General features: G+C 31.0%; 1 protein-coding gene across 9 annotated transcripts in view; it reads left to right on the top strand.

Annotated features, from left to right (window-relative positions):
* PMCA (plasma membrane calcium-transporting ATPase 3) overlaps window positions 1-25578 on the top strand; it is a 762833-nt gene that overhangs the window by 574125 nt on the left and 163130 nt on the right. For all 9 annotated transcript variants that reach the window (XM_075362205.1, XM_075362203.1, XM_075362206.1 and 6 more), the window contains 6 exons: window positions 8369-8614; window positions 13020-13222; window positions 15191-15297; window positions 21730-21865; window positions 22410-22651; window positions 23517-23781. In XM_075362205.1, coding sequence (XP_075218320.1) covers window positions 8369-8614; window positions 13020-13222; window positions 15191-15297; window positions 21730-21865; window positions 22410-22651; window positions 23517-23781 — 1199 coding nt within the window. The remainder of the gene's footprint in view (window positions 1-8368; window positions 8615-13019; window positions 13223-15190; window positions 15298-21729; window positions 21866-22409; window positions 22652-23516; window positions 23782-25578) is intronic.

Here is a 25578-nt window from a genome sequence, read left to right as displayed (position 1 = left end):
GAGCATCTTTTAAATGTATTTTGGTCAGATATTTTTTTTTTGTAGCGATTGTAGCGACAGATTTATGTGTATTCATTATTTTAAAGGGGATATTTTACACACATATATGAAAATTTTATTTTTTCACAGTATTTTATATTACTACTAGGATTATTATAATCAATTTGAGTGTTTTTTTTGTCTTTCCTAGCAATGTCAATCTAACATTCGTAGTTTATGGTTTTTGGAGTACCTCCATTCTCAAATCTACTCATGAGTGCTAAAAATAGCTTTGAGAATGGAGGTTCTCTGAAACATGTCAAATATGAACGTTAGAATGACAGTGATAAGAAAGGCAGAAAATAACACTTAAATCAAATGTTTTTCTTCTATAAATAATGTGTTTACTGCAAAGAATATAAAATGAATATTCATTTACACTACTGTGTATAAAATAATTAAAAAAAAAAAAAAATTGATTTCAGATAACTTTGTGGACAGACCGGTTACAGCATTTCTCCTAGTAACTGTTAGTTTGCCAGTCTAGTAACTTCTCATTTTTATTTCAAAGCCTCTTTCTTTCGTTTTATACAATAGTTTTTTCCCCACTCTATCACTGGTAAAACTGGTTATTGAGTTTTGAGGTGAGTTGAGTTAATATTTTATTTTTTTATTTAGTTATCTGCGGTTTTACTGGTCTACTAGGAAACTCTCAAACCCTGACCAGCCTGTCTGCATCTTCTTCAGCATTCTTTATAATTAATCACATTCTTGTCCTCCCTCTGACTGTATTGTAACAAAGGTGTGTGTTGATTCCCTTGTATATCACCAAAATATTGGAAAGAAATAAATCACAGCTAAGAGTTGTTTTCTCTAGTTGATTGCAAGATTCAAATTCTGTTTTGGTAATAGGAAATATCTGAATATCTTTTTTAAATCTGTTTATATTAATTGTTATATTCAGTTTATATATCTTCATCTATGAATTACTAATACCAACCCTCCATGTTTAGTTTCTTTTCGTATCTTAGTATAAATCTGATCATAATAAAAATTTGAATAAGAATTATTTTTCCAGTTACAAAACATTTGGATTTAATTGACTTGACTGAATTGACTTAACTAAGCAATTAGTTAAGTGACGCACTGTTATTCAGTGACCTTTCTTATTTTTTGTTTAATATGTTATATTCTGTAGTTTCACGTAAATTTTGTGATTCTGTTTGTAAGTAACTGTTATCTTTATATATATTTATTAATTGTTGTCATATCCTATTATGGTACTCTGTTACAGTTTTCTATCGAATAATACTATGAAATGCTGTGAATAAGTAAATTTGAATAATACTGTGAATTTTCAAATTAAATTAATCAGCGCTTGGAGAATACGTATATAGATAAGCAATGAACAAATTTCATTAGATACAAAAACTATGAGAAAAAATAGTTTGTTTTTAATACTTATATAATGATAACACTGATAGACAAAAAAACAGTAATGTTTCTCTAAGTGTGATACCATTTCTTGAATTACTTTTTTGCATACATTACAGATCTGTAAATACAATTTTTCTATCACCCTTAGTTTCAAGTAAATTACGCTTCAAAAAAAGTTAAGGGAAAATATAATTAAAATCTATAAAATGTATAATTTTACATGGCCATATTTGTGTTAGAATGATTTTGCTGATGCTTTTCTTTTATAAATAGCCTCAGGCACATCCCGAATTAATGGCAAACAGTAATCGGCTAGCATGTTAGTATTCGATTTATCTTTATAGCGGCTTTCCATCACCGAAATGTCTTGGTGGAAATGTTCACCATGTTCGTCACTTAACTTAATTAAAAATATAGTGGTAATTGTCAGATTTTTGTTTGCCAAGAAGATTTTTGCAAACGTCTTTAAATGAAGTTGTCCAAGTCGTCCAAGCTGCACTTTCTTCATTATTTGACATTGAGTTAAATATATCATCTTTGACCAACTCTCTTATTTGAGGACCAACAAATATTCCTTCTTTAATTTTTCCTTCACTTACATTCAGAAATTTCTGCCTGGTGTACAAAAATCCAGGACTATCCTTCTTCATTGCTTTTAGAAAATTTTTCATTAGTCCTAGCTTGATATGGAGGAGGTAAAAATATTTTTTGGGTTCAACTAAGGGCTCATGAATAATATTTTTCCCACTTGGAGTTAAGTTGTCTCGTTTCTTCCAATCTTTGGTAACATAATGTTTATCCCTAGCTCGGCTGTCCCATTTGCAAAGAAAACACATATACTTAGTATAGCCTAACTGCATGCCTAATAAAATAGCTATAACTTTCAAATCACCACATATATTCCAGTTATGATTTTTTAAATTTATTTTTTCAAGAACGTCTTTCATTACATTGTATTATCTTTCAAATTAATACCATAAGTGATTAGTATCGAAGGATATTTGTTACTGTTGTGTAGTAGAACCACTTTTAAACTGTACTTGGACGAATCTATGAAAAGGCACCAGTCCTCAGGTTTATTAACTTGTCCTAAGTGCAACATAAGCTTGTCAGTATTTGTGCAATAAACCAAATTATTTTCATCAATAAAGTACTGAGAAAGTTGTTTTTGTCGGCTTCGAAAGCCCGAAAGTTTTGTATTTTTTTGAAGTAAATTCCAACTTTGCAGTCTTGATCCTAACAGTTCAGCTTGACTTTTTGATAAATTTTTAAATCCCTAACCAAGTCATTTATTCACCTTTTGTTGTAAGATATGACTTATTGGAAGATAATTCAAAATCAAAATCATTGTTGTCTTCTTCAGTACTGCCTGATTCTTCATCACTGCTTTCGAAACATACATTCACAGGTGGCTCAGGAACTGGAATAATTTCACCATGAGGTACAGGCCTGATTGCAGATTGCAATGAAGGATATTTTTCAGTATGTTTAGATTTTATAGAAATTCCAGAAACACTTGTTAAACAAAAGTAACAATCGTTTGCATGATCCTTTGGTTCACGCCAAACCATAGGTACATCAAATGGCAATGCCTTCTGTGTACCTTTCAGCCATCCTGTTAAATATTAATGCATGCTACATGAGGAGCCTATGTCTTATCCTGATCACCAATTTTACACTGAAAGTACAAATGATATGCTTTTTTAATTAAAGGTGTAATGTTTTTTCTATTTGATTTTACAGTAAACTCCCACATACATAACAAAAGGCATCCACATAATTTACACAATTTCAAGGCATTATGACACTGCACTGTTAACAACTTAAGACTGAACAAAATTAATTCATTCCAAATCCAGTGCTTAATATAAACAACACAGCTGTGTATTCAGCTACATGTTTAGACTTGCACAGACATGATTAATCTTGTCCGTGAAGGCTCACTCTTCAGTATTAGATATGATGTCATATGTGATTATGATATGATTTAATTCTTTGCCTAGTATTGTTTATTTATAGCTTACAAATTATTTTAACAAAGTTAAACAATAAAAAATGAGCTAACAAAATACAATATAGGAGCTTAAAATGCTAAAAATGAAATGTTGAAAAATTAAAAAAATCCTTTAATTAAAATTTAAATTTTTTTCAAAAATGGTGTGCAATAGAAAGATTCTGAGTTCATGTTTGTTTTCTGCATCAAAGAACAGATTAAAATCATGTATTGCATGTTAGGAAACAAAAATTATGTTTATTAGTGTAATCAGATTTAATGAAGATTATTTTGTGTGTTACAACAATTCAACAATTTGCTTGTTCAAGAAAATGGAAATATACTTTTGAAAAAGGTTGTAAGCATGTAAAATTAAAAATCGAGAAAGAGTGGTGTCAAGGTAACATTTTTGAGATTAAATTATGTAATGTAATAATATTGGTAATTTTATTTTTAATGTTAATGTTAGTTACTATACTTTTTTTATAGATTTGAAATATTAATCGCTGTAAAATGTTTTCACTGTATGAAAAATTATTCATATTTTATTAAGTAGAAGTGCCTGCTTATTGGGAAAAAAATCATACCTAATATTTTATTTATTGTAGCATGTTTATATTTTATAGCACTATTGATAATTTAGTGTGCTGATTTTATTTTATTTTTCTATTTTTTTTTAGCTGTCAGCACACTTAACTGTGCAAATTATTAGTTGTATTGTCACCTTGTAGATAATCAGCATAGACATTTTATTTCTTACTTAGTGCCTTAAATTAGAGCATTTAATTTATTAGTTAATATAAAATGATTCAGAGCCGGGTTCTACTGTCTCATTTTATTTATCTTTAACATAATGCCTGCTGATTTTTATAACTATTATTAATTATTTATTGATTGATTTACATTGATTACTAATTTATTATTAATATTGTTAATGATTTTGTAAGTTGTGGAAATATTTGTGTGATTAATTTATTTATGAGTATTTTAATCTGATTATTTATTTATGAATTTTATTTTTACTTTATATTAAAATGTTTTATTTTCTTGCAGGATATTTATCATATGTGTTCATTAAAACAATAAACGCGTAACATGGTTGTTGTATTTGTTTTTTGTTTTTTTTTATTAATATGAAATTGCATTTTCTTCTTAAATCGTTGTGCTATAATCCCACTTGTCATGTTCTACCATATTTTGTTGATATAAATGCTAACAGGATTAGCAGGATTATCTGAATAGTAAGTCTTCTGTGTTTTTAATTAATTAATATGATAATCAAGATGCCCTACAGGATACTCAATACAGGTTTAATCAAATACAGGATCTTAATTAGTTTGTTACAGCCTTTTTCTGTTAATCACACTGCAACATATGTAGTTGTATTACATCTTAGAGTCACCGGACTGGCATGTGTTGGTATTTAGAATTGAGCAACATGAAACTGTGTAAGTGATAATTTCACTCTGTTCATCATAGAGTATATATAGCAAACATCATTATTTTCAGAGAAAGCGACTCTGACAGATGCTTCTTGTGACTCAGCTGCTTTACACATGTCACGACCCTAAGAATGACTAGAACAAATAGAAAAATCAGTACATTAATTTATAGTGTCCAGCATAAAGCAAATTTGTTAGTCTTAAACAAGTTAACTTATGTAATTGATTTCATGATGCTATTCCCCAAGAATATACTGCAAGTGTTGTGAATCTATCAGACCATAAAGGAGTTTAGTTTTCCCTCATATTCAAGATCCAAAATAAAAGTTTAACTTGATTTTTTCTTTCCGTTTTTTTAAGAAATTTTCAATTTTACAGACTTGTTTACTTCCATAGATAATTGTAGAATGATCAAGATGGATTTCAGGAAAAATATAGGTTCAAATTTATTTTGTGATGTTTTATTAATTAAAATCATGCTTATCTCACTTTATGTCTGATTCATTGGAAAGAATTTGTTGGGCAGTGCGTTAAATCGTCTGTGTTCTTTTCTACCCATTGTGTGACTGTAAAAATAGCATTGAGTAGCATCTATATGAAACAAAATCCCTTTAGACTTTTGAAACAGAAATCTAAAGAAATCAACAAAAGCCTTAGAAATATCTCCCTAAATCTTATTTTTATAAGTTATAAAGTACGGGAATATTGTAATTATTCTATGCAGCCAGGAATTTATATTTCTTGTAAGTTTGGTACTTCTTTTGTGCTATCATCAGTTGAAAAATTGTCAACATTCAGTTTTCTTTATTTGATTATTCTCTTGTAATTTCTGTTACTTGCTCTACAGATTGTAATATTTTTGCATTTCCCACAAAAACAGTATATTGAGTGTTCAGAAAAATCCTGTAGATTTTTAATTTTTAAAGAAATGTTGTACAATGTTAGTTTTACTTACTTGTTTTAATGTTATAGTTAATGAGCTTTAAAATAAATCACATTTTTCTTCTTTTTTTATACTACAACCTACTCCAATCTGTTTATTTAGCCTTTAGCCACTTCTTGAGTCTTTCTTGAAGTCAATTTTTTGAAACTTGTCACATTAAAGTTTAACATTGGTTTATCCAAAAAGTTGTTATTGATATCCTACAAATATGTATACATATATATATATTTTTATAGTTGTATTACTGTAATTGGTCTAAAATATTAATGATTAGTTATTTCTCTGTTTTAATTTTTTATCAGATTTTATTCTTAATATAAATTTACACTCTGTGTTGCATTTTATAATCTGAAGATTTTTTTTTTAGAAAATAAAATACAATATTTTCAAATAATCTAAATATCTTTCAGTACTTTTAATAAAGATATAATCATCTTTTATTGAACTGATAGTATGTCTTTTCTGTTTTGTCGAAAAATTATTACCAAATCTACAGACCGATTTTTCTAAAGAATGCATTATAATACTTTTATTTAATAAATCATTCACTATTTCTTCATAATGTGTTATAATATACTTATTGTTTGTATAGTACATGTATTCAAAAACTGTTAATTTTAATTAATGTATATTTTTTGTACTAAATTGTTATAATATTAGGAATCATGCTTTTTTCTTTAAACAAATATTTTACAAAGTTGCTAAATGCTAAACCTACTCACCAGTGTAATAAGATTAATTAAAATTAAGTTTAAAGTTATGCTAATTTTCTTGAATTATTTAATTATTAATCTGCATATTTAAAAAAGTTCTCATTTATTTTAAAATTGTTCATTTTTATTTTTAATTTAGGATGGTATTAAATAAATTATTTTTTATAATCTATTTACATAAATATTACAGTAACACTATTTTCTTGTGAATTAGTTATAAGGAAAAATATCTGAACACTTCTAAATTAATTAAAATTGCCTTTCATAATGTATTCAAAAATAATTAACATTTTATTATTACATTCTTGAACTCATATATATGAATAATTTTAAAGTAAGTGAATATACTATATCTATTTTGGGGATTTATTAACTGCTCAAACACAAGTTATATATATTTTTTAAACATTAAAAACTGATTTTATTAGAAAGTTATAGTGTTTTATCATCCTGTTTTAGCAACAATTAATTGCTTGTAGAAGTAGTTTAATAAAAAAATAATAAATTATTAAAATATGTTAATGGAACACAAAATATGAACTACACTAATCAGTTATTGAAATAAAATTGCAAAGTACATTCACTAAGAACATTTACAAAAAGTTAAAATGTATAGCTACATGCATACTTTGATTATTGTAGAATCATTAGTTGATATTAAGAAATTTTTAAAATGAAATGTAAATATAAAAGCAGAACGTATAAATTTTAATATACATAACAAGACAATCCAAGCTCTAAAAATCTGCCTGTGCTGTTTATGTTTTCCTCTTTTTTTACCAATTCCTTTATAACTGCAACTGCTGATCTGCTTACAATAAAAATGTATATATAGTTACAAATTTTTAGTTTTGTAGGTTGTTCCTGAGTGGTTTTTAGCTATTTATCTTATGTTAATGAATTATCTCAAAGATTTTTTTGTTGTATCAATATTTTATCATTTAACCTCTGTATAATGTGGATGTTAATATGTTGATATTGTCATAATACTGTTGTTAGTAGTAGTGTTCCAGTTTTAGAAGGTTGTAAGAAGTTATATATATTCCTATCAAGAGTGGAAGTCATTTTCAGTCTATATCTTCAAACAAATGCTGTCAGTATATATTTATCCCCAAAACAGAATCTCTACAAGATTTGGTTTTACTCTGGCAATCTATGGTCTTTATGGATTGCCAGAGTAAAGTTAATAAACTAGTCTTACGTTTATTAACTGTAGCATTAACTGAAAGCATTTTGTTCTTGCTACATGTCCTTTTATATTCTAAAATTATACTCCCTAAGACATTCCATTAGTTCAGAAACTGTTAGGATGTAATATCTGTAGTCTTTTCAATTTACTAACTGTAGGAGGGTCTTGAATAATGTTTTTCAGGTATAAGAAAATTAATTGTTTTTTGTCGATTTTAAACCTGGATAACAAAATAGCCAGTAGATTTAAAAAGTTGTCTATTGTATGGCAGACTTTTTTTTGTAGTAGAAATTAATTTATTGCAAGAAGAAAACAGTAAATAAGAGATCTCTAAAACAAAAAACAAAAATAAACAAGATTGATGGAGTGGATATATGTAATTTTTCAGTATTAAAATGTAACTCCACTGTCAGTTCTCTTTCCCAATGAACTTTCTTATGCTGTAATTGGCATTAATGAAACAGTTTGAGAATTAGATGAGCATACTAATATAGAAGGTTGAAACAGTCAGGTAATCAAAGATAAGTAAATATATATTGAGACAGCAAAAATGTATTAAGGTATCTTCCCAGTAATAACAAAATATAGGTTGTGTTTGAGTGGAAATTTATTATTGATTTAAGAGTAATTTATTTAGTTAAATATTAATTTTTATGTGTGGATGGATGTCAGGAGGAGGTTCACAAGCTGCCACACTCAGTACTGAAAATCATGCTGCTGCTGTTGATGGTGCTACTACTGGAGCAGGTGACAGTGCAGATAGAGGCGCAGGAGGTGGAGGTCCTGGAGGCGACACAGGTGGTGGAGGTGGAGGTGGTGGTGGTGGTGGTGGTGGTGGTGGTGGTGAAGACCATAAAAAGGAGAAATCAGTTTTGCAGGCTAAATTGACAAAGCTTGCTATACAAATTGGTTATGCAGGTAATTACTTATTATTTCAATACTATAATATGTATGTTTAAAAACATTTTAGGTTTTGCAGTGTATCCACTGATTATATGTTTTTAAAAGTTGCAAGGGCTGACAGTAATTTGTAAAATACAAATTACAAACGCCAAGAAATTTTTATAAAAGTCCCTGCAGGATCGCAAGTACTTATTGATTTAAAGGAAGAAAGAGAGGTGATTGTATTAATGGATTGTCCAGTGTTACAAAATGTATGACAGGAATTGGACTACAGGGTCGATGTGTGTCGCATAACACAGGGAGCTCAAATTGAGCACATGTGATGTAAGTTGTTAACCCAGTATAATACAAAAGCTCTTGAGTTTCCCCTTCTTTTGATATGCTACTTTCATATATATGAGTGTTATTAAACATAAGTTATTCAAGTTTGTAATTGGAAAAATCATTTGTAATAACTCTGTATAAAAAAATGATATTAATAAATTAAAATTCATATAAAATGTAAAGAACTAATGTTGGAAAAAGAGATAAGATAAATAAAATTAAAAAAAAGAAAAAGTTAATTAGCAACTCAAGTTGGTAACTGTATTGCTGATGTTTGTATGAACTTTGTCATAATTTTAAGAATTCTTATAAAAAACTTACACTTTTAGTAATAGAAAATGCTATCTATTAAATTGTAACATATACAAAGTTATGATTAAATAAAAATTATTTCATAAAATATATATAAAAAAATTATTTGTAACAGGTATTTTGAATTACGAAAAAGTAATGTTTTAAAGTCCATAAAGTAATGACACTGATTTTTGCAGTGAAATTTAAAGCATGCAAAGTGGAAATGCTGCATGTATACAAGTACCCAGATGTATTGTCAACTTCCTGTGTCATTTTCAAGTTGATTGTTGTAGTCACTGAATGTCAGTAATCATTCTTGTGAAATGTGTTGGGTAATTGCCTACCATGGAAAAAATATCAATCAACTTTACACAATTCAGTTTTGTTTCTATTTAAAAAAACAACTTCTGAAACGTGTAAAATGTTGAAAGAAGTATTTACTAAAAATGAAAAATGTGTGTCAAATGCGACATGTTTTCATTGACATGCTGCATTTTTGGCTAGATGAGAAAGTGGTAGAAGCCATGGTGAAAGCAGGTCAAATGAACACATTGATCAGCGAGCATCATCATTCATGAGGATCATCATATTGGTGTGCAGTAGTTGGGAGAACTGCTACAGATTTCAAAAAGCAGTGCTCATAATATTCTAAACAAGCAGATGCATATAAAACATGTTGCATGTTGTTGGGTTCCACAGCTTGTAACACCTAAACAAATGGAATACTGTGTACTCATCTGTGGAGAATTGTTGGCTTGCTACAAGAAGGAAGGAACATGCTTTTTGCATAATGTGGTAACCATTGACGAGTTGCTCCATGCGATTCTGATTGTTCCCAGAGATGTAAAAAGTCTGGAAAGGGTGAAAATTTGAGACAAATTTAGAAGTCGTAAAAGCTGTGGGGATGAAGTGCGAAGAGTTTTCAAAAGATGGCCTGGATTTTGTGTTTGAAAAGTGGATCAAGTACTTGAATCATGTTTGTTGCACTGAAGAGAGACTATTTTGAAAAGGAACATGCAAATGTACGAGAGGTTATCTCTAAAGTAAAGACCGTTTCATTGTAAAAAAATTTATTCTGGAAACTTTGTAAATATTTTTTATTTCTCTTAAACTACAATCCTTATACTACTTCACTATATAATCGCCACATGAATTAAGACATTTATTGTAGTCATACACCATCTTCAATATACCCTCATTGAATTCTTCTGTCTCCAGTCCATTTAGCCACTGATTAACAGCATTTCTAAGTTCATAGTTACCCATGAATTGCTTACCACTGAAAAATTCTTTCAATTTCCCAAATAAATGATAATCAGAAGAAGCTAAGTCCGGATTATATGGTGGGCGATAGTAAATTTCCCATCTAAATGTTCTCAGTAAATCACGTGTCAGACCTGCAACATGTGGACGTGCATTTTCATGCAGCAGTGCAATGCCATCAGTCAGCTGCCCACATCACCGATTTTGAATGGCGTGCTGAAACTTATGTAGAATTTCAGAGCAGGCTTCTGGATTTATAGACGTTCTACGTGGCATGAAATCGATCAGCAGTATGCCAAACCGATCCCAAAAGACTGTGGCCATCAATTTGTGTTCAAGTGGCTGTGGCTTGACCTTTGTTGGTCTGGTTGGTGATTGAGGATGATGCCATTCACTTGACTGCCATTTTCTCTCTGGAATGTAATATGAAATCCACATTTTGTCGCCAGTAATGATTGAATTAAGGAACTCATCACCTTTTACTGTGTAGGTCATCAAAAATTCCGAAGCAGATCCCATTCAGATTTTTTGTGACGTTCCGTTAAGACGTGCGGCACCTAACGTGCACAAACTTTTCTGAAGCCGTAAATGATCATGAACAATGTGATCAATAACAGCTCTTGAAATATCAAGAAAAAGAAGGGCCAGATTGAAAATCGTTGGGCAATGATCTTTTCTGATTTCATCATCGACGCATTTCAACATGTTATCAGTGACTATGGATAGCCTCCCCAAACGTTCTTCCTCATGCACATTAATTCTGTTATTTTTAAACATTTCACACCATTTTTGGATGTTTCCTTCATTCCTTACATTGTCATCATACACAGCAACCAACTGCCTATGAATTTCAGCCAGCTTAACATTTTGATGGTGTATAAAACATATGACTCCACGTATTTCACAGTCGGCGGCAACATTGATTTTCCTATTAATTTTATAACATAATAACTCACACATAATCAAAGATACTACAATACTACAACTTACAAACAACAATGCAGTGTGTACATTACTAGTGTAGCCACGAACAACACAGGTTCACCAACCTTAAGGAGAGAAATTTCCCAGCGGTCTTAACTTTAGAGATATCCCTCGTAGATTCAGAATAAAGCTTTTTTCAAAGTACAGCTGTTATCTCATTACTTTTTGGACTTCCCTCATAGAAAGACTTGTGTTTAAATTGTAGCCATCTGTGCCTGTGTCTGCTAGTTGCATTAATACTATTTTGTTTTTGTATGTTTGTGGTATTCAGATATATTGCAGATGTGATCCAGTTTTTGTTTATGTTTAGAAACTTATTTTCTGAATGAATGTTTATGTTTAATGTTTTATGTTTAGAATTTATAGAGTACTGTCTTTTCAATAGTGAACTTGTAAGACTTAGGTTTGGTCAAGATGTAATTAAAACTTATATTTAAAGTGATGCAATGATTTTAACTTTACTGTGATAAAGACAGTATTTGTTAACACTCTTAGAAACAATCTATATCTACAGTATTATTAATAATGATCTAAAAATTTTATGTGACTCAAAAAAGAACTGTGTAATCTTTATATTCTTAAACTGTATGTAATGTTTGAACAAATAAAATCATGTAACTGCAATTTACTATGTATATACGCTGATACAGTTAAAATAGTTAAAATGCGATACATTTTTAGTCCAGGTTTAATATAAGTCTTACTAGATTAACAGAACCTATTGGCAATAATTTCTGTTAATCATGATTGAACAACAGTGCCACTGGTAGAAGCTACCTTTGCATTGTTGAAAATTTTTTGAGTGAATAAAACCATCTATTATACTTAAAACTATGTTTGATTTATATTTTAAAATATCATATTTTTGGCATATTTATACCACTACATGTTACTGGTCTCAAAATCTTGTGAATTCTTTTCTTTAACACAGCAAATTTTTACTGCAATTATCTTTTTCTTTTTTATCATTATGTTGCGATATTTAGGTCGTTGGTGGTTCAGTAATTTTTCATTCTGTACCCTTGTATCAGAGTTTTTCGCTTCATATACACAAATTATTTTAAATTCCTGTACATGTTCATCCAGTCTGCTACTTTTATGCTTTCATTTTCTGACACATCTTTATATTGCAGAACTTGTCAGTTTACTGTAGCAGCATGATATATTAATGATTAATTAAATATAATAAACTCACTGCTAATTATTATCATTGATGAGGTAATGATTGATGTAATATTATGTTTACAGTATTTTCCTTTGTTTTATTCCACTGAAATATTATGGCTTTGTATTTCACAATTTATTGCAGTTTTAAGGAGCTCTACTAGGAGTGTTCATTAACAATAGGAGTATTTTTTGATTACATTTACACCTTAATGTTTGTCATATCAATTGCATGTTAATAAAATAATTGCATGAAATAATCCTTCTTAAGAAAGAATCCTGAAAAAAATGTGGCGAGGGAACTTAATTGTTGGTGTTAATAATTGCCCAGCAAAGGGATTAATTTATATGATTTGTTAATTAAAATTGAGTTATACTATTATTTTTTCAGGTTCAACAATTGCAGTACTAACAGTTGTTATCTTGGTAATTCAATTTTGTGTTCGAACATTTGTGATCAATCACAAACCATGGACAAATAAATATGCTAATGAATTTGTAAGGCACTTGATAATTGGTGTAACAGTCCTTGTCGTTGCAGTTCCTGAAGGTTTACCTTTAGCTGTTACTCTTTCATTAGCCTACTCTGTAAAGGTATGTAAATTTTTTTGATCACTATATATACATTAAGAATATGAAATTTATTTATTTATTACTTTGAGGCTGATGCCCAACTAATAGTTATTAATCTTTCAGGTTATAATTATAGTTTCTTTTGAATGAAAGACAGAAAAAATATTAGGCTACTACTTTGTTTATTTAGTATAGTATATTTAATACATTCAATGTTAACAGTAATCTTGCAAACTTGGTAGCCGCCACACTGGTACATGCTTGACAGAATAATAATTATTATTTTAATGTAATAATTATTATTATGTAAATGTAATTTTTATTATTACCATCCATTACCTTACATTTAGAGTAAATGTTGGAAGTGGCCGCCATCTTCTTGAATACAATTCAAATCAATTGAAGATCAATTCTTTTTACAGCGTTTCTTGCAACTTTTTTCAAAGTTTCTGGCTGGATATTTAATACAGCTTGTTCAATATTGACTTTCAATTGTTCAAGTGTTCGTGGTTTGTTGCTGTAGGCTTTTTCTTTGAGGTAACCCCCGTAGAAAAAAATCTGCCGCAGTCAAATCTGGAGATCTTGGTGGCCAGAAGCCTCGACCGATAACACAATTACCAAAGAATTCCTCAGCGAAATCAGAAGTTGAACTTGTGTAGTGCGATGTTACACCGTCATGTTGTAGCCAGCAGTGTCTGTCTTCCCCTTCCAAGAGTGCAATGAACTGAAATAAAATATCCTGATATATCGTTCTGCATTAATGGTGTACTCGAAAAAAATAGGACTGATTATTTTCTTCCGCAATATCGCGCACCACACGCCCAACTTCTGCGGGTGTAATTGTTTTTCGTGATAAATGTGGGGATTTTCAGCACTCCAAATTCTACTGTTTTGGCTGTTTACGTAGCCATCCAAATGAAACCGTGCTTCATCTGTGAAAAATAAAGAATCCATAACATTAATTCCCTCACGCAGAAATCGATGGAACCATTGACATTATTGTAGCCGTTTTTCTTTGTCGGGCTCAAGAAGTTGATGAACCGTTTGAATGTGATAAGGTCGTAATTGTAATTGTCAGTAATCAGTCTTTGATTTCAGTGACTGTATCTGTATTCAACACTGACGCAGATCTTTTGTGTTCCTTGATATTAACAGAACCGGTCTCTCTAAATTTTGCAACTAACCTTAATATTGATGTTTTGTTGGGAGCTGGTTTATCTGGGTACTTATGGTGAAACAAATCTTGCACTGTAACCACTGATTTCGTACTGAAGTACGACTCAACAATGAAAACACGTTCATCTAGCGAAAACACCATCTTGTCTCCAGCAATACACTGAACGTTATGATTGCATTGTTGTTACTATCGGTAGTGTTCTACTGTGTCGCCGTGATGTACAGATGTTGGACGAGTCCATTTCAGTAACAAGTAAGGGAGTAAGGTTGACTTTTGAAATTTCATGGATGAGTGATTGATGGGTTGCGTTTTATATGGGACACTCTGTATAAATATTAAAAGCTATCGCTTGCTATGTTATATTTAAGTCACACAACATGTGTATATGGTTTATTTATAAAAATTTATAGAATCTATCTACATGCATATTTATTTTATGTTTCTTTGGTTTTAGCAAAGCCTTGTTTTCATTTACATTTTTCTTTAATAATAATGTATATAATAGATGTTCTGTGTTTATTGACAGTAGCAGTTAGAAAATACTGTGCATCAAATTGTAATTTTCTATCAACTAGGAAGATGCAGAACTATATGGAAATGATAATTTGAAAAATAATATTTTTTTATCAACCCTTAAAAGTTGGAAATTATGATGTATGGGAAAAATAAAAGTTTGTTATTTGTGATGCCATGTTTAATGTAAATTTTATTTCATAAAAGTAAAAAAAATATGTACCTTTGTTTAATTATATATATATATTTGTGCGTTTGTGTATATTGTTATGCATATTTATATTTTTATTTTTCTGTAGAAAATGATGAAAGATAACAATCTTGTGAGACACTTGGATGCTTGTGAAACTATGGGAAATGCCACCGCGATTTGTTCAGATAAAACAGGAACTTTAACAACAAATAGGTAATATAGATATTGATTTTTAAAATTAGATAATTATAGCAACATTGTTATAATTTAAATTATAAATTTTGTATATGAGTCAGTAAACCATAAGTTATGACTGGTCATTAAAGTGAATCAGAATGCTGTTGATATTCTATTACAATGAAGGGAAATAAAGGGTGTGCAATAAAGAATATTAGGGTTTTGAAGCTATTTAATATCTCTTAACTTTGACTTACAGTAATGAGTCACAAATAAGATGAAAGAATAACTCTCACAGTTTTTCCCTACAAGTGTCCAATGTGAGCACCTTTCATCGCACAGCACACATCCAACCAATAGGAGAGTTTGTCCCATACTTTAACCAACATGTCTGGAGTGATGGAAGCAATAGCTGCTTCAATCCTGGGCCTAAAATTGGGTAGATCAGTAGGTAGTATAGGCAGATACACAAGATCCTTTATAAAACCCAAAAAGGAAAAAAATCACTTGGGGTCAGATTGGTCTTGAAGATCACCACAAACAAGCTCTGTCATTGGGTGCATGCTGACTAATCCAGCAGTAGGGGAACATTTCATAACCCAACCTGTATAGAGTTTTGCCAGTGAGGATGCAAAATAAAATTTATTTATTATTATTATTTTTTTTGGCATCTTGTTGCCAAATAAAATTCTCTGGTCCATCTTGCAGTCGAGGTAAAAGCCTATGGACACAGCATATCCAAACAAGGCAACTACTGTTACACTTGTTTCAGTGAAAAAGAATGGCCCATAAACTTGCTGTTGGGATAGTGCACAGAAAACATTTAATTTTGGGGAGTCCCTTTCACATTGTAGGAGTTCATGGGGATATTCTGACCCCCCAGATATGGACATTATGTGTGTTAACTTTTCCACTAAGATGAAATGTTGACTCGTCATTAAACACAACACAGTACATTCAAGAAAGTTGTTTTCTTCGTGCTGCAACAATTTGATTGCAAGAGTGGCATGCACAACATAGTTGGTGGACTCAAACCTGTAACACCTGTAAATGATATGGATGCATATGTAAGTATTTCCTTAAAACATTCTACACTGTCACTGCCAGTAGTTCACAGCTGGTCTTCCTAACAGATCTTTAGGACTAGTGGAAATACTCCCTGATGTATTCAACATTTTCTTTAGACACCTTTGGTCATCCCATACTCTTCCCTTCACACACATCCAGACATTTCAAACTAATTATGCCATCTACAAATGTTATTGTTACTTAGAATTGTTACTTAGAGGAGCACAGTTAAACTTTCTACAGAACACACGTCGAACTGTAATTATAGAGTCACGTTTAGCATACTGCAAAATACTGAAGATTTTCTATTCAGGAATTGTCATCTTTTCTAGTGATGCTGTCAAGAGGAAAGAGAGGAAATCAATATACAACCATGTGTGCAATTAAAATTGACCTTTTTGGTCTTCAATTTTAGCCTTAAATCAACACCCTACACCTCATCCAAGAGATATAACAAATTAAAAAACCTGTATTCTTTTTTGTACACCTTGTAAAACTATTTGAACCTGATAAGTAAAACTGAAATCTTGATCGTATGAAGTCTTAGTTTTATATGTTGCAACAAATATATATTTCGGCAATTTATTATTTTTTTAAATTTACTCTGTTATCTATTTAAATGAACAATTTTTGTTAATCAACAAATTCCTGGTAGCAGTGTTTATGTAAAACATTTTTCTCAACCCATAGCTACTTTTTTTACCAGTGCCATCAGTTATTATAACTTACTGTTACATACTTTTGAACTTGTTTTAATCATAGTTTTGTTTTCAAACCTCAAAATATCACAAATTATTAAATAATGTTGGTCTTGAGAAAGCAATAAATCTCATCACTTAACAATCTAACGGTTACCCAACATTTAGAAAATCTCACGGAGCAACTGCTTGGAAAATAAAAGGGCATTAAATTGGGATAAATAAAAGAACAAGATAGTAAATGCCTGGTCCTGATCCTGGGTAAGTCAGTAAATACTTTGATTATGGACAGTCGCTAAATATTCAATATGTTTGATTTGAGTGTTATTTTCTACCCTTCCTAGCATTGTCCATTTAACATTTGTATTTGATGCATTTTGGAGTACCTCCATTCACAAAACTATAGCACATTAGCAAAACTACTTCTAGCAGTGCTAAAGGTAATTTTGAGAATGGAGGTGCTCAAAAATGTGTCAACTACAAATGTTAGAGTGACAGTGCTAGAAAGGGCAGAATAACACTCAAATCTATTATTATAATCCTAGTGTAAATATAAAATATTGTGAAAATTTTATTCAGTATGGTATTTTCTTTATTGAGATTCAATAGGATGACAGTTTTGCCTATGGGACTGTGCAATAACTGTTTTCTATCCAGGGTTCAGACCACTTACAAACAATCAGCTTAGGTGTCTTATCAAGTAAAGTCAGTCCACCTATTTTTTTCTAAAAATGACAGCTGTCAAAGTCACATTAACTAATAAACCAAGGCTGGTTTACCAGGTGTGTAAATATGAAACCGGAATTTTTGTATTGAAAATACATGTTTTTGTATGAAAATGGTAAAAAATATTTTATTCAAAATATTGTCCATCGCTGGCTATACATTTTTCCCATCTCTCTGACCATTTATGAATGCCACGCCATGAAAACTGTTGCTCTTTTGAGGCAAACCAGTCATCGAGCCATTTTTGTGTATTTTCATAAGAAGTGAAGTGCTGCTCAGCAAGTGCGTGTCCCATCAATGCAAATAAATAGTAGTCGGACAGAGCCAAGTCTAGTGAGTAAGTCGCATGCGAAAGTACTTCCCAAATGCAATCGTTTCCTTGACCAGTTTTGCTGTGTGTAATGATGCATTTTCATGAAGCAAAATCACTTGAGTTGCCTTTTTTGATATTCTGGTCATTTTTCACGCAATGTTTGATTCAAATTGATCATTTGTTGTCAGTAGCATTCAGTATTAACGGTTTCGCCAGATTTTAGCAGCTCATATTAGATCACATCCTTCTGATTCCACCAAACACAGAGCATTGTCTTCTTTCCATAGCGATTTGGCCTTGAAATCAATGTTGATGGTTCACCTGGAGTTACCCATAATCTTTTATGCTTATAATTCTCAAAATATATCCACTTTTCATCACTTGTTACAATTCGATGGAGAAATGACTTTTTTTGTACCTGGCGAGCAGCATTTTTCAAGTGGTTTTTCGGTTTTCTTATAGTATTTCATTCAGTTCACATGGAACCCATTTTCTGGATCTTTCCCATGGCTTCCAAACGTATGGAGACAACTTCAACGTTACATTTAATTGATCTGTGAGTTGTTGCGTTTGAGTGTCATCCTCATCCAACAATGCTTGCAATTTGCTGCCTTCAAATTTTTTTGCTGGTCTTCCTTGTTCTTCGTTCCTCATGTCAAAATCCCCACTTGAATTTTTTGAACCACTCGGAGCATTGTGATTTACCAAGAGCATGCTCACTGTAAGCTTCGACAAGCATTTGGTCGATTCTGCAACAGTTTTCTTTAAATGGTAACAGAAAATCAATGCTGTCTGCAAATCGTAGTTTGCAGGTACAAAACTCAACAAGATCAATGCTAATTAAAACTATGCTGTGGTATGAAACTTGTATTGTTGTGAGATGAAAATCTTTGTCAGCTGTCAAAAGAAAGAAAATGACGCCAATGATGCGGTTTGATGGCAACTACATTGACAGTTAGGGTGGTTTTTCTTTTCAGTCAGGAAATTGCTTTTTGTTAGCACTTTCTTTTGGCGAGCCAAATTATCTCTATAGAAAGACTCTGATGACCTAATCTGACCTGACATTTTTCCAGTGAATTGTTTATGGAGAAGTCAAAAATCAAACTTTTTTGACACTAATATCAAATTAAACGTCTACTATGTACTAAAATTGTTCATCAGAATTTATAAATACTATTTTGTGAACCCCCAAGCCCAACCCAATGAAACCTAGTTAAAACTATTTAACTGCTTTGATAGTGATTGGTATGAACATGGATGAATGAAGTGTACAAACTTGAATAATTTACAGGTTCCAACTTGATGTGTAAGTGCTCTTTGTAATTCGGTCTGCTTGCATAATATTCGCTGTGAGACTGTCATGTTAAAACATGCATATCGTACGTTTGAATAAGTTGTAATTAAGTTGTGAGATTTCAGTTTTTTAGTGTGGTAAAATGGTAGTAACTGTTTTTTTTTTTGTTTAATTAGATTCTTATGCAAAATGGGTAAATTTGTGTAAAAACTAAGTGAGCCATCTTCATCCAGCGAATCAATTTGTAAAAACACAAGAATGTACAATGACAGTTATTTAAATTACCTCATTAGATGGAAAGGAAAGCCAATGAGTGGAAAGCCACAGTGTGTTATTTGCTTTCAAGTCCTTTCTGAAGGAAGCATGAAGCCATCAAAATTATTCTACCCTTGGAAACACATCCGGATAATAAAAGCAACAAGCTTTGAGAAATCAACAAACTTCTATTTATAAATCAAGTCATGATGATAAAAGTACATTTGAAGCACCTTATCTTACAGTATTAATAGTAGCTAAGATGTCCAAACCCCCATACATTTGTAGAAAACCTCATATTTCTTGCTGCAATTGATGTAGTCAGTGTTTTAATAGGCTTGGAAGAAGCAAAGAAATTGAAAAAATTCTGCTCTCTAACATCAGAGTATCAAGGCAAATTGACATGGCTGCCGATATTCACGATTAGATAATTCAGCAAGTGAGTTCAAGTGAATTTTTTAGTATTCAATTTCATGAATCAACAGATGTGACAAACATTTCTCAGTTCTGATGTTTTGTGAGATATGAGTGCAATAGGGACAGACCAGTCAAAGAAAATATTCAAATTTTTGAATATTTCAGTTAATATATCAGTTTCACAAGTCAATACCTGGTCATGCAACAGAACAATATCTTTTTGATGTTTTTTATGAAGCTTCTAAAAATTATAACCTAGATTGGACAAAATGCATTGCAGTGTGTAGTGATTGTGCGAAGATGATAACAGGAAAGAATAGTAGATTTCTGAAAAAATTAAAAGATTCTCTTATTCCATGAGCAGATTGACACACTGCTTCATTCACAGACATGTTCTTGCCTCAAAAGTATGCCGAAAATTTCAAACAGATTGTTTGTGAAGTTCTAACAATGATTCATTTTATTAAAAGTTGACCATTACAGAGTAGGCTGTTTGCTAAATTACACGATTAAATGGGCGAAAAGAAAAAATCTCTTCTTTTCCATACTGAAGTTAGATGGTTATCAGGGGGAAAGTGTTAACTTGTTTATTGGAATTGTGAGATGAATTAATATTTTTCCAGGATAAAAAATGCCATTCTCAATGTTTTTAGAGATTAATGAGTACATATTGCTGTTGGTTTACTTAGCTGATGTATTTTCACATTTAAATGACTTGAATGTGAATTTACAAGGACATGATAAAAACATTTTATTAAAGACAAACTTTGAGCTTTCATTAAGAAGTTTGATATCTGAATTATTCGGCTTCAAAGTAAAAATTTTGATATGTTTCCATATACTTCCAATTATTGAGAAAAATTTGGAAATAACAAGACCCTATTATTCACCACAGTTTAGATAGTATGAAGATGCATTTGCGCAAGCTAAAAATTCAGTTGGTAGAGTATTTCCAGAAGATAAAAATGATTTCTCAGGGGATATTTCCCAGAAAATAAAAATGATTTCTCAAAGAGACATGCTGAATCCATTTAGTGAAGACGTTGTTGCAGCTGCTAAGTTACCAGTTGAGTTTCACGACCAGCTCATCAAAATTTCTGCCGATAAAATATTACAACTACTACTACTCTGAAGATTTAGATACATTTTGTCTTGCTCATCGAAGTGAAGGTGGAAATTTAGTCACAGAAGCACTGAAAATATTAATCCCTTTTTCCACATCTTACCTTTGTGAAAAGGGTCTTTCGTCTATGGTCGCACTAAAAACAATATAGGAATCATCTATTATCACTTGAAAACAATTTGCTTTCATATGTTTCTAAACATAGATCCATGTATGGTGAAACTTTTAAATTAAAAACAAATGAAACTGTCTCATTAATTTATTTTCTTTAGATATTTACATAAATATAAGTAAAATGTTTATAATAAATGATTTTTTTCACATAAAATGATTTCATTATTGTTTACGTGTAAATTTGTAGGCTAATTTCATGACCCCCCTAGTTTCATATCACTGCTACCTCCACGGGGTCGTGACCCCCAGGTTGAGAAAAACACTGTTTTAGAGTGTCTAACAGGATGTATTTCTGAAGACAGGATAATTGTTTTTATGTAATTAATTTTATATTGATCTAGCATGAACGTAATTTTTTCATTTTATTTTTAAGCGTTACTAATATTTTTTCTCTTTGCAGAATGACGGTGGTACAGTCATATATCTGTGAAGTTCTCAGTAAAACAACTCCAAAATTTTCCTCTATTCCCGCAAATGTTGGTAATTTATTAATTCAAGCTATTTCTGTCAATTCAGCCTACACATCCCGTGTTATGGTGAGTAATTTTTTAGTATTATGTGTGGTGTATTAAAGTTTCATTAGATTTTTATTAGAGATAGGAAAATTTTATTTAGCTGGGAGAGCCAGCTGGTATATGTTTGTAGGTAATATATTCGGTTTAAATAATTTAATATTTTTAGCTTAATATTCAGTATTTCAAAGTATTATATTCTTTATCGTAAAATCTGTAAAAAAAAATTAGGATGCATAAATTATAAATTAAAATGCAGTTCTTGGATTGTTGTAAATGTTTTTCAATATTTTCTTTTCTGATATTTAAAATTTTCTTTATTCCCTTACAATAGAGAATAGAAAAGTCTGTTCGTTATTTTTAAATTGTATAATTTATGTTTACTTATTTAAAATATCTTTCTGTACTATTACTGAAGTATTATTTGCTTTGTGTTAATTTATATATATAGTTACAATTGGTTAATGAGAGTAAGACTTAAAGATGTGTGAATATAGTGACAAATAATAATTAAACTTCACAAATTTAATCATTTGCAGTTTAGCAGCATGTATTATTTTTTTTACAGCCTGCTGAAGAGCCAACTGAACTACCGAAGCAAGTAGGTAACAAGACTGAGTGTGCCCTACTTGGCTTTGTACAAGGCCTAGGTAAGAACTACCAAACAATTCGGGATGACATACCAGAAGAGATGTTTACCCGTGTTTATACATTCAACTCTGTACGAAAGTCTATGAGTACTGTTATTCCTCGCCAAGGCGGTGGTTATCGCCTCTTCACCAAGGGTGCCTCTGAGATTGTTCTAAAAAAGTAAGACATATTTTTACATAGATAATTATTTACATTTATTTAAGGAATTTAGTCTTAATTTAATAAAGATATAACTATTAGATTTCTGTTTAAGTTTAATTTTTAATACTTTCCATGATCAATTTGTAACATGTATTTTAACTGTTGTAATCTTTTTTTTTTTAATTTTCAATAGTAACATGTGGTAACCATCAATCTTTCCAAAATCATATTTTAATATGTTAACTTTATGAAGTTCTAGAAGATGATAAAGTTCACTTAGAGTGATTAGAAGTTGAGTTCATCCTGTTCAATATTTGAAGTAATGAATCTGTTTGTTCATTAACTCATTATGCAAACTTTTTATTTTGAAGTTCTTAATTGGATGCATGTGGAACTGAGGCAGAAGTGACTAAATGTATATTACATTCAAAACATGTGGTTGCATGTTATGTTAGTTTTGTAGTAGTTTTTTTTTTACCACCTTAAGCAGTTGTTCCTTATCCCTGTGGATAACAAGTTTTATCTCCCACTACTTCTTTTTCTTCCATTCCCAAATGATAAAATTAAAGTAGAAGAAACAAAGATAAGAAATCATTGACAAAGTCCAGAAAAAACCACTAATTGCACAAACAAACTGATTTAAAAAACTCATTCAAGAAATGGGAGAAATGCTGTATATCAGTTTTAAGACTTCTAAGGAGACTGATTTAAAGGTGAAACTGGTGAATAGAAGGTCTGTTGAAAACTTCTTTTATTATACAATAATTTTGAGAACTTCAGATTGCACTTCATATTACTTGCCCTAAACAAAAATTGTGTTCGTGATGGTTTTTTGTTTTATAAATTTATTTTTTTTAATTTTATTTATTTGTATTTTTCATAGATGTGCATTCATATATGGACGTGATGGAAATTTAGAAAAGTTCACAAGAGAAATGCAAGAAAGATTGGTTCGAAATGTTATTGAACCAATGGCTTGTGATGGTTTGAGAACCATCTCGATTGCATATCGTGATTTCGTACCTGGAAAAGCTGAAATTAACCAAGTTCACATCGATGCTGAACCAAACTGGGATGATGAGGAGTATATTGTTAATAATTTGACTGGGATTTGTGTTGTTGGAATTGAAGATCCAGTACGACCAGAGGTAAAGACTGCACAGTTTCAATTTTTAATCCATTTTATTTTTGGTTATATTTGAGTTTTTTTTTTTTTTTTTTGTATTTTGATGTTGTATTGTAGGAGATACATTTTTTTTATATGTAGAATAATAGTACACAAAATTATATGCAATTCGTAAAAACAACATATCTGACAGCTATACAAGTACTGTTAAAGTGTTTATAATTATTTTTATAGCAATATTTGGTAGTTTCCATAATAATTTTTTTCTTCTTTTTGAAATACAGTGGGCATGGACTACTATGGTCACATTAGCCCTTTTCACAAACTAAAACTTTTCCCATCTTCATTAAAATAAACACTAGGTCAAAAGGCCAATCTTGTCAAGCAGATCATCTGGAAAAACAAGACTTGTCATAAAACAATAAAACCCCAGAAAAACACAAGATAGCAAAGGTGTTTAGGGCCCATACCACTTAAAAACATACAATCCATTCCTATAGAAATATTATCAAATCTATCAAAAGTTGGTGTAAAGGACCTGCAGTTATTAAAAACACATCCCTAATGAAATTCATCATAAACACAAAACAGATAAAAAGAACATCAATAATTAATCATGTTAAAAAATCATAGTCACTCCAACAAACCGCTTATCCTTAGAAACTTGATCATTTTCCTTTCTCCTCTCTTTAATCATTAAATAAAAAAATCAGCCGCCAAATTTTTGGTTAGTTTTAGCCTCATTCTGAGGTCTCAATATAACGTGCACTCTTCTATAATATGTTTTACTGTGAAGTATGTCACAGCTTTCACAGCTTTGCTCTCTGTTCTCCTGCTAACTAGTAGGATGAAGTAAGTCTAGTATGACTCAAAGTCTTGTACTGACAATTTATTCTTGACACTTCAGAGCATTTCTTGTTTTAATGGAAAGTAGGATACTCTTAATGGAATTAATTAATCTTCATTGTTACCACTCCCCACCTCCTTCTTCATTTCTTTCTTATAAACTGTGTGACATAATTTTTAAAATCATAGTCAAACTGAAGCAATGTCTACTTCCTTGCTGTTTGCCACATGTTTGGCTGCTGTACAAGCTGCTTCATTGCCTGGAATACTGGCTTGGCCAGGTGTCCATATGAAGACGCATTATTTTCCATCATCTTTGAGGCATTTAATTCCTATTAATTTATCTTGAACAAGCACATCATACGTGAACCCATTCCTCAGTGCGGAGTGATTGCTATTAAGGAATTGGAGCAGGGAAGCACTCTCCTTATTGTAATAAAAAAAAAAACACAAAGAGCCTTCTGGGTAACTCTGCTATGTTGACACTGGCTATTTTAGACAGTGTTAAGTGTTTCCATTCTTTCCAACCTTAGTTCTTTTCTTCACACAGCCGTTAGTATTGTTGAAGAACGAGACCAAATCGACACCATCTATTTTGATTTTCAAAAGACCTTTGATAAGAGGCCTCATCTCATTCTGCATCAAAAGCTTCAGAAATATGGCGTCAGTGAAAGACTAAGAACCTGGATATTTTCATATTTAAGCAATAGAAGTTTTGTTGTTTGATTTGGTGTGACATCCAGGGAAGAATTTCATATAACATCTGGCTGCCACAGGGTTCCAGTTTGGGACCCTTGCTTTTCATACTGTTCATTAATGACATTTCCGATTGTATTTCTGCTAACTCTGTATTATATGGTGATGACTTACAGATCTTTCACAAAATCGAGCCTCTTGAAAATACCACACTCTGCAGAGTTGCATTGATGTAATGTCGCTTTGGTCGGAGGTAAATTTTATGCCTTTGAACGCT

This window comes from Lycorma delicatula, chromosome 4 (assembly GCF_047948215.1).
Source record: "Lycorma delicatula isolate Av1 chromosome 4, ASM4794821v1, whole genome shotgun sequence".
Taxonomy (NCBI): domain Eukaryota; kingdom Metazoa; phylum Arthropoda; class Insecta; order Hemiptera; family Fulgoridae; genus Lycorma; species Lycorma delicatula.
This window is presented reverse-complemented; position numbering and strand designations above follow the sequence as displayed.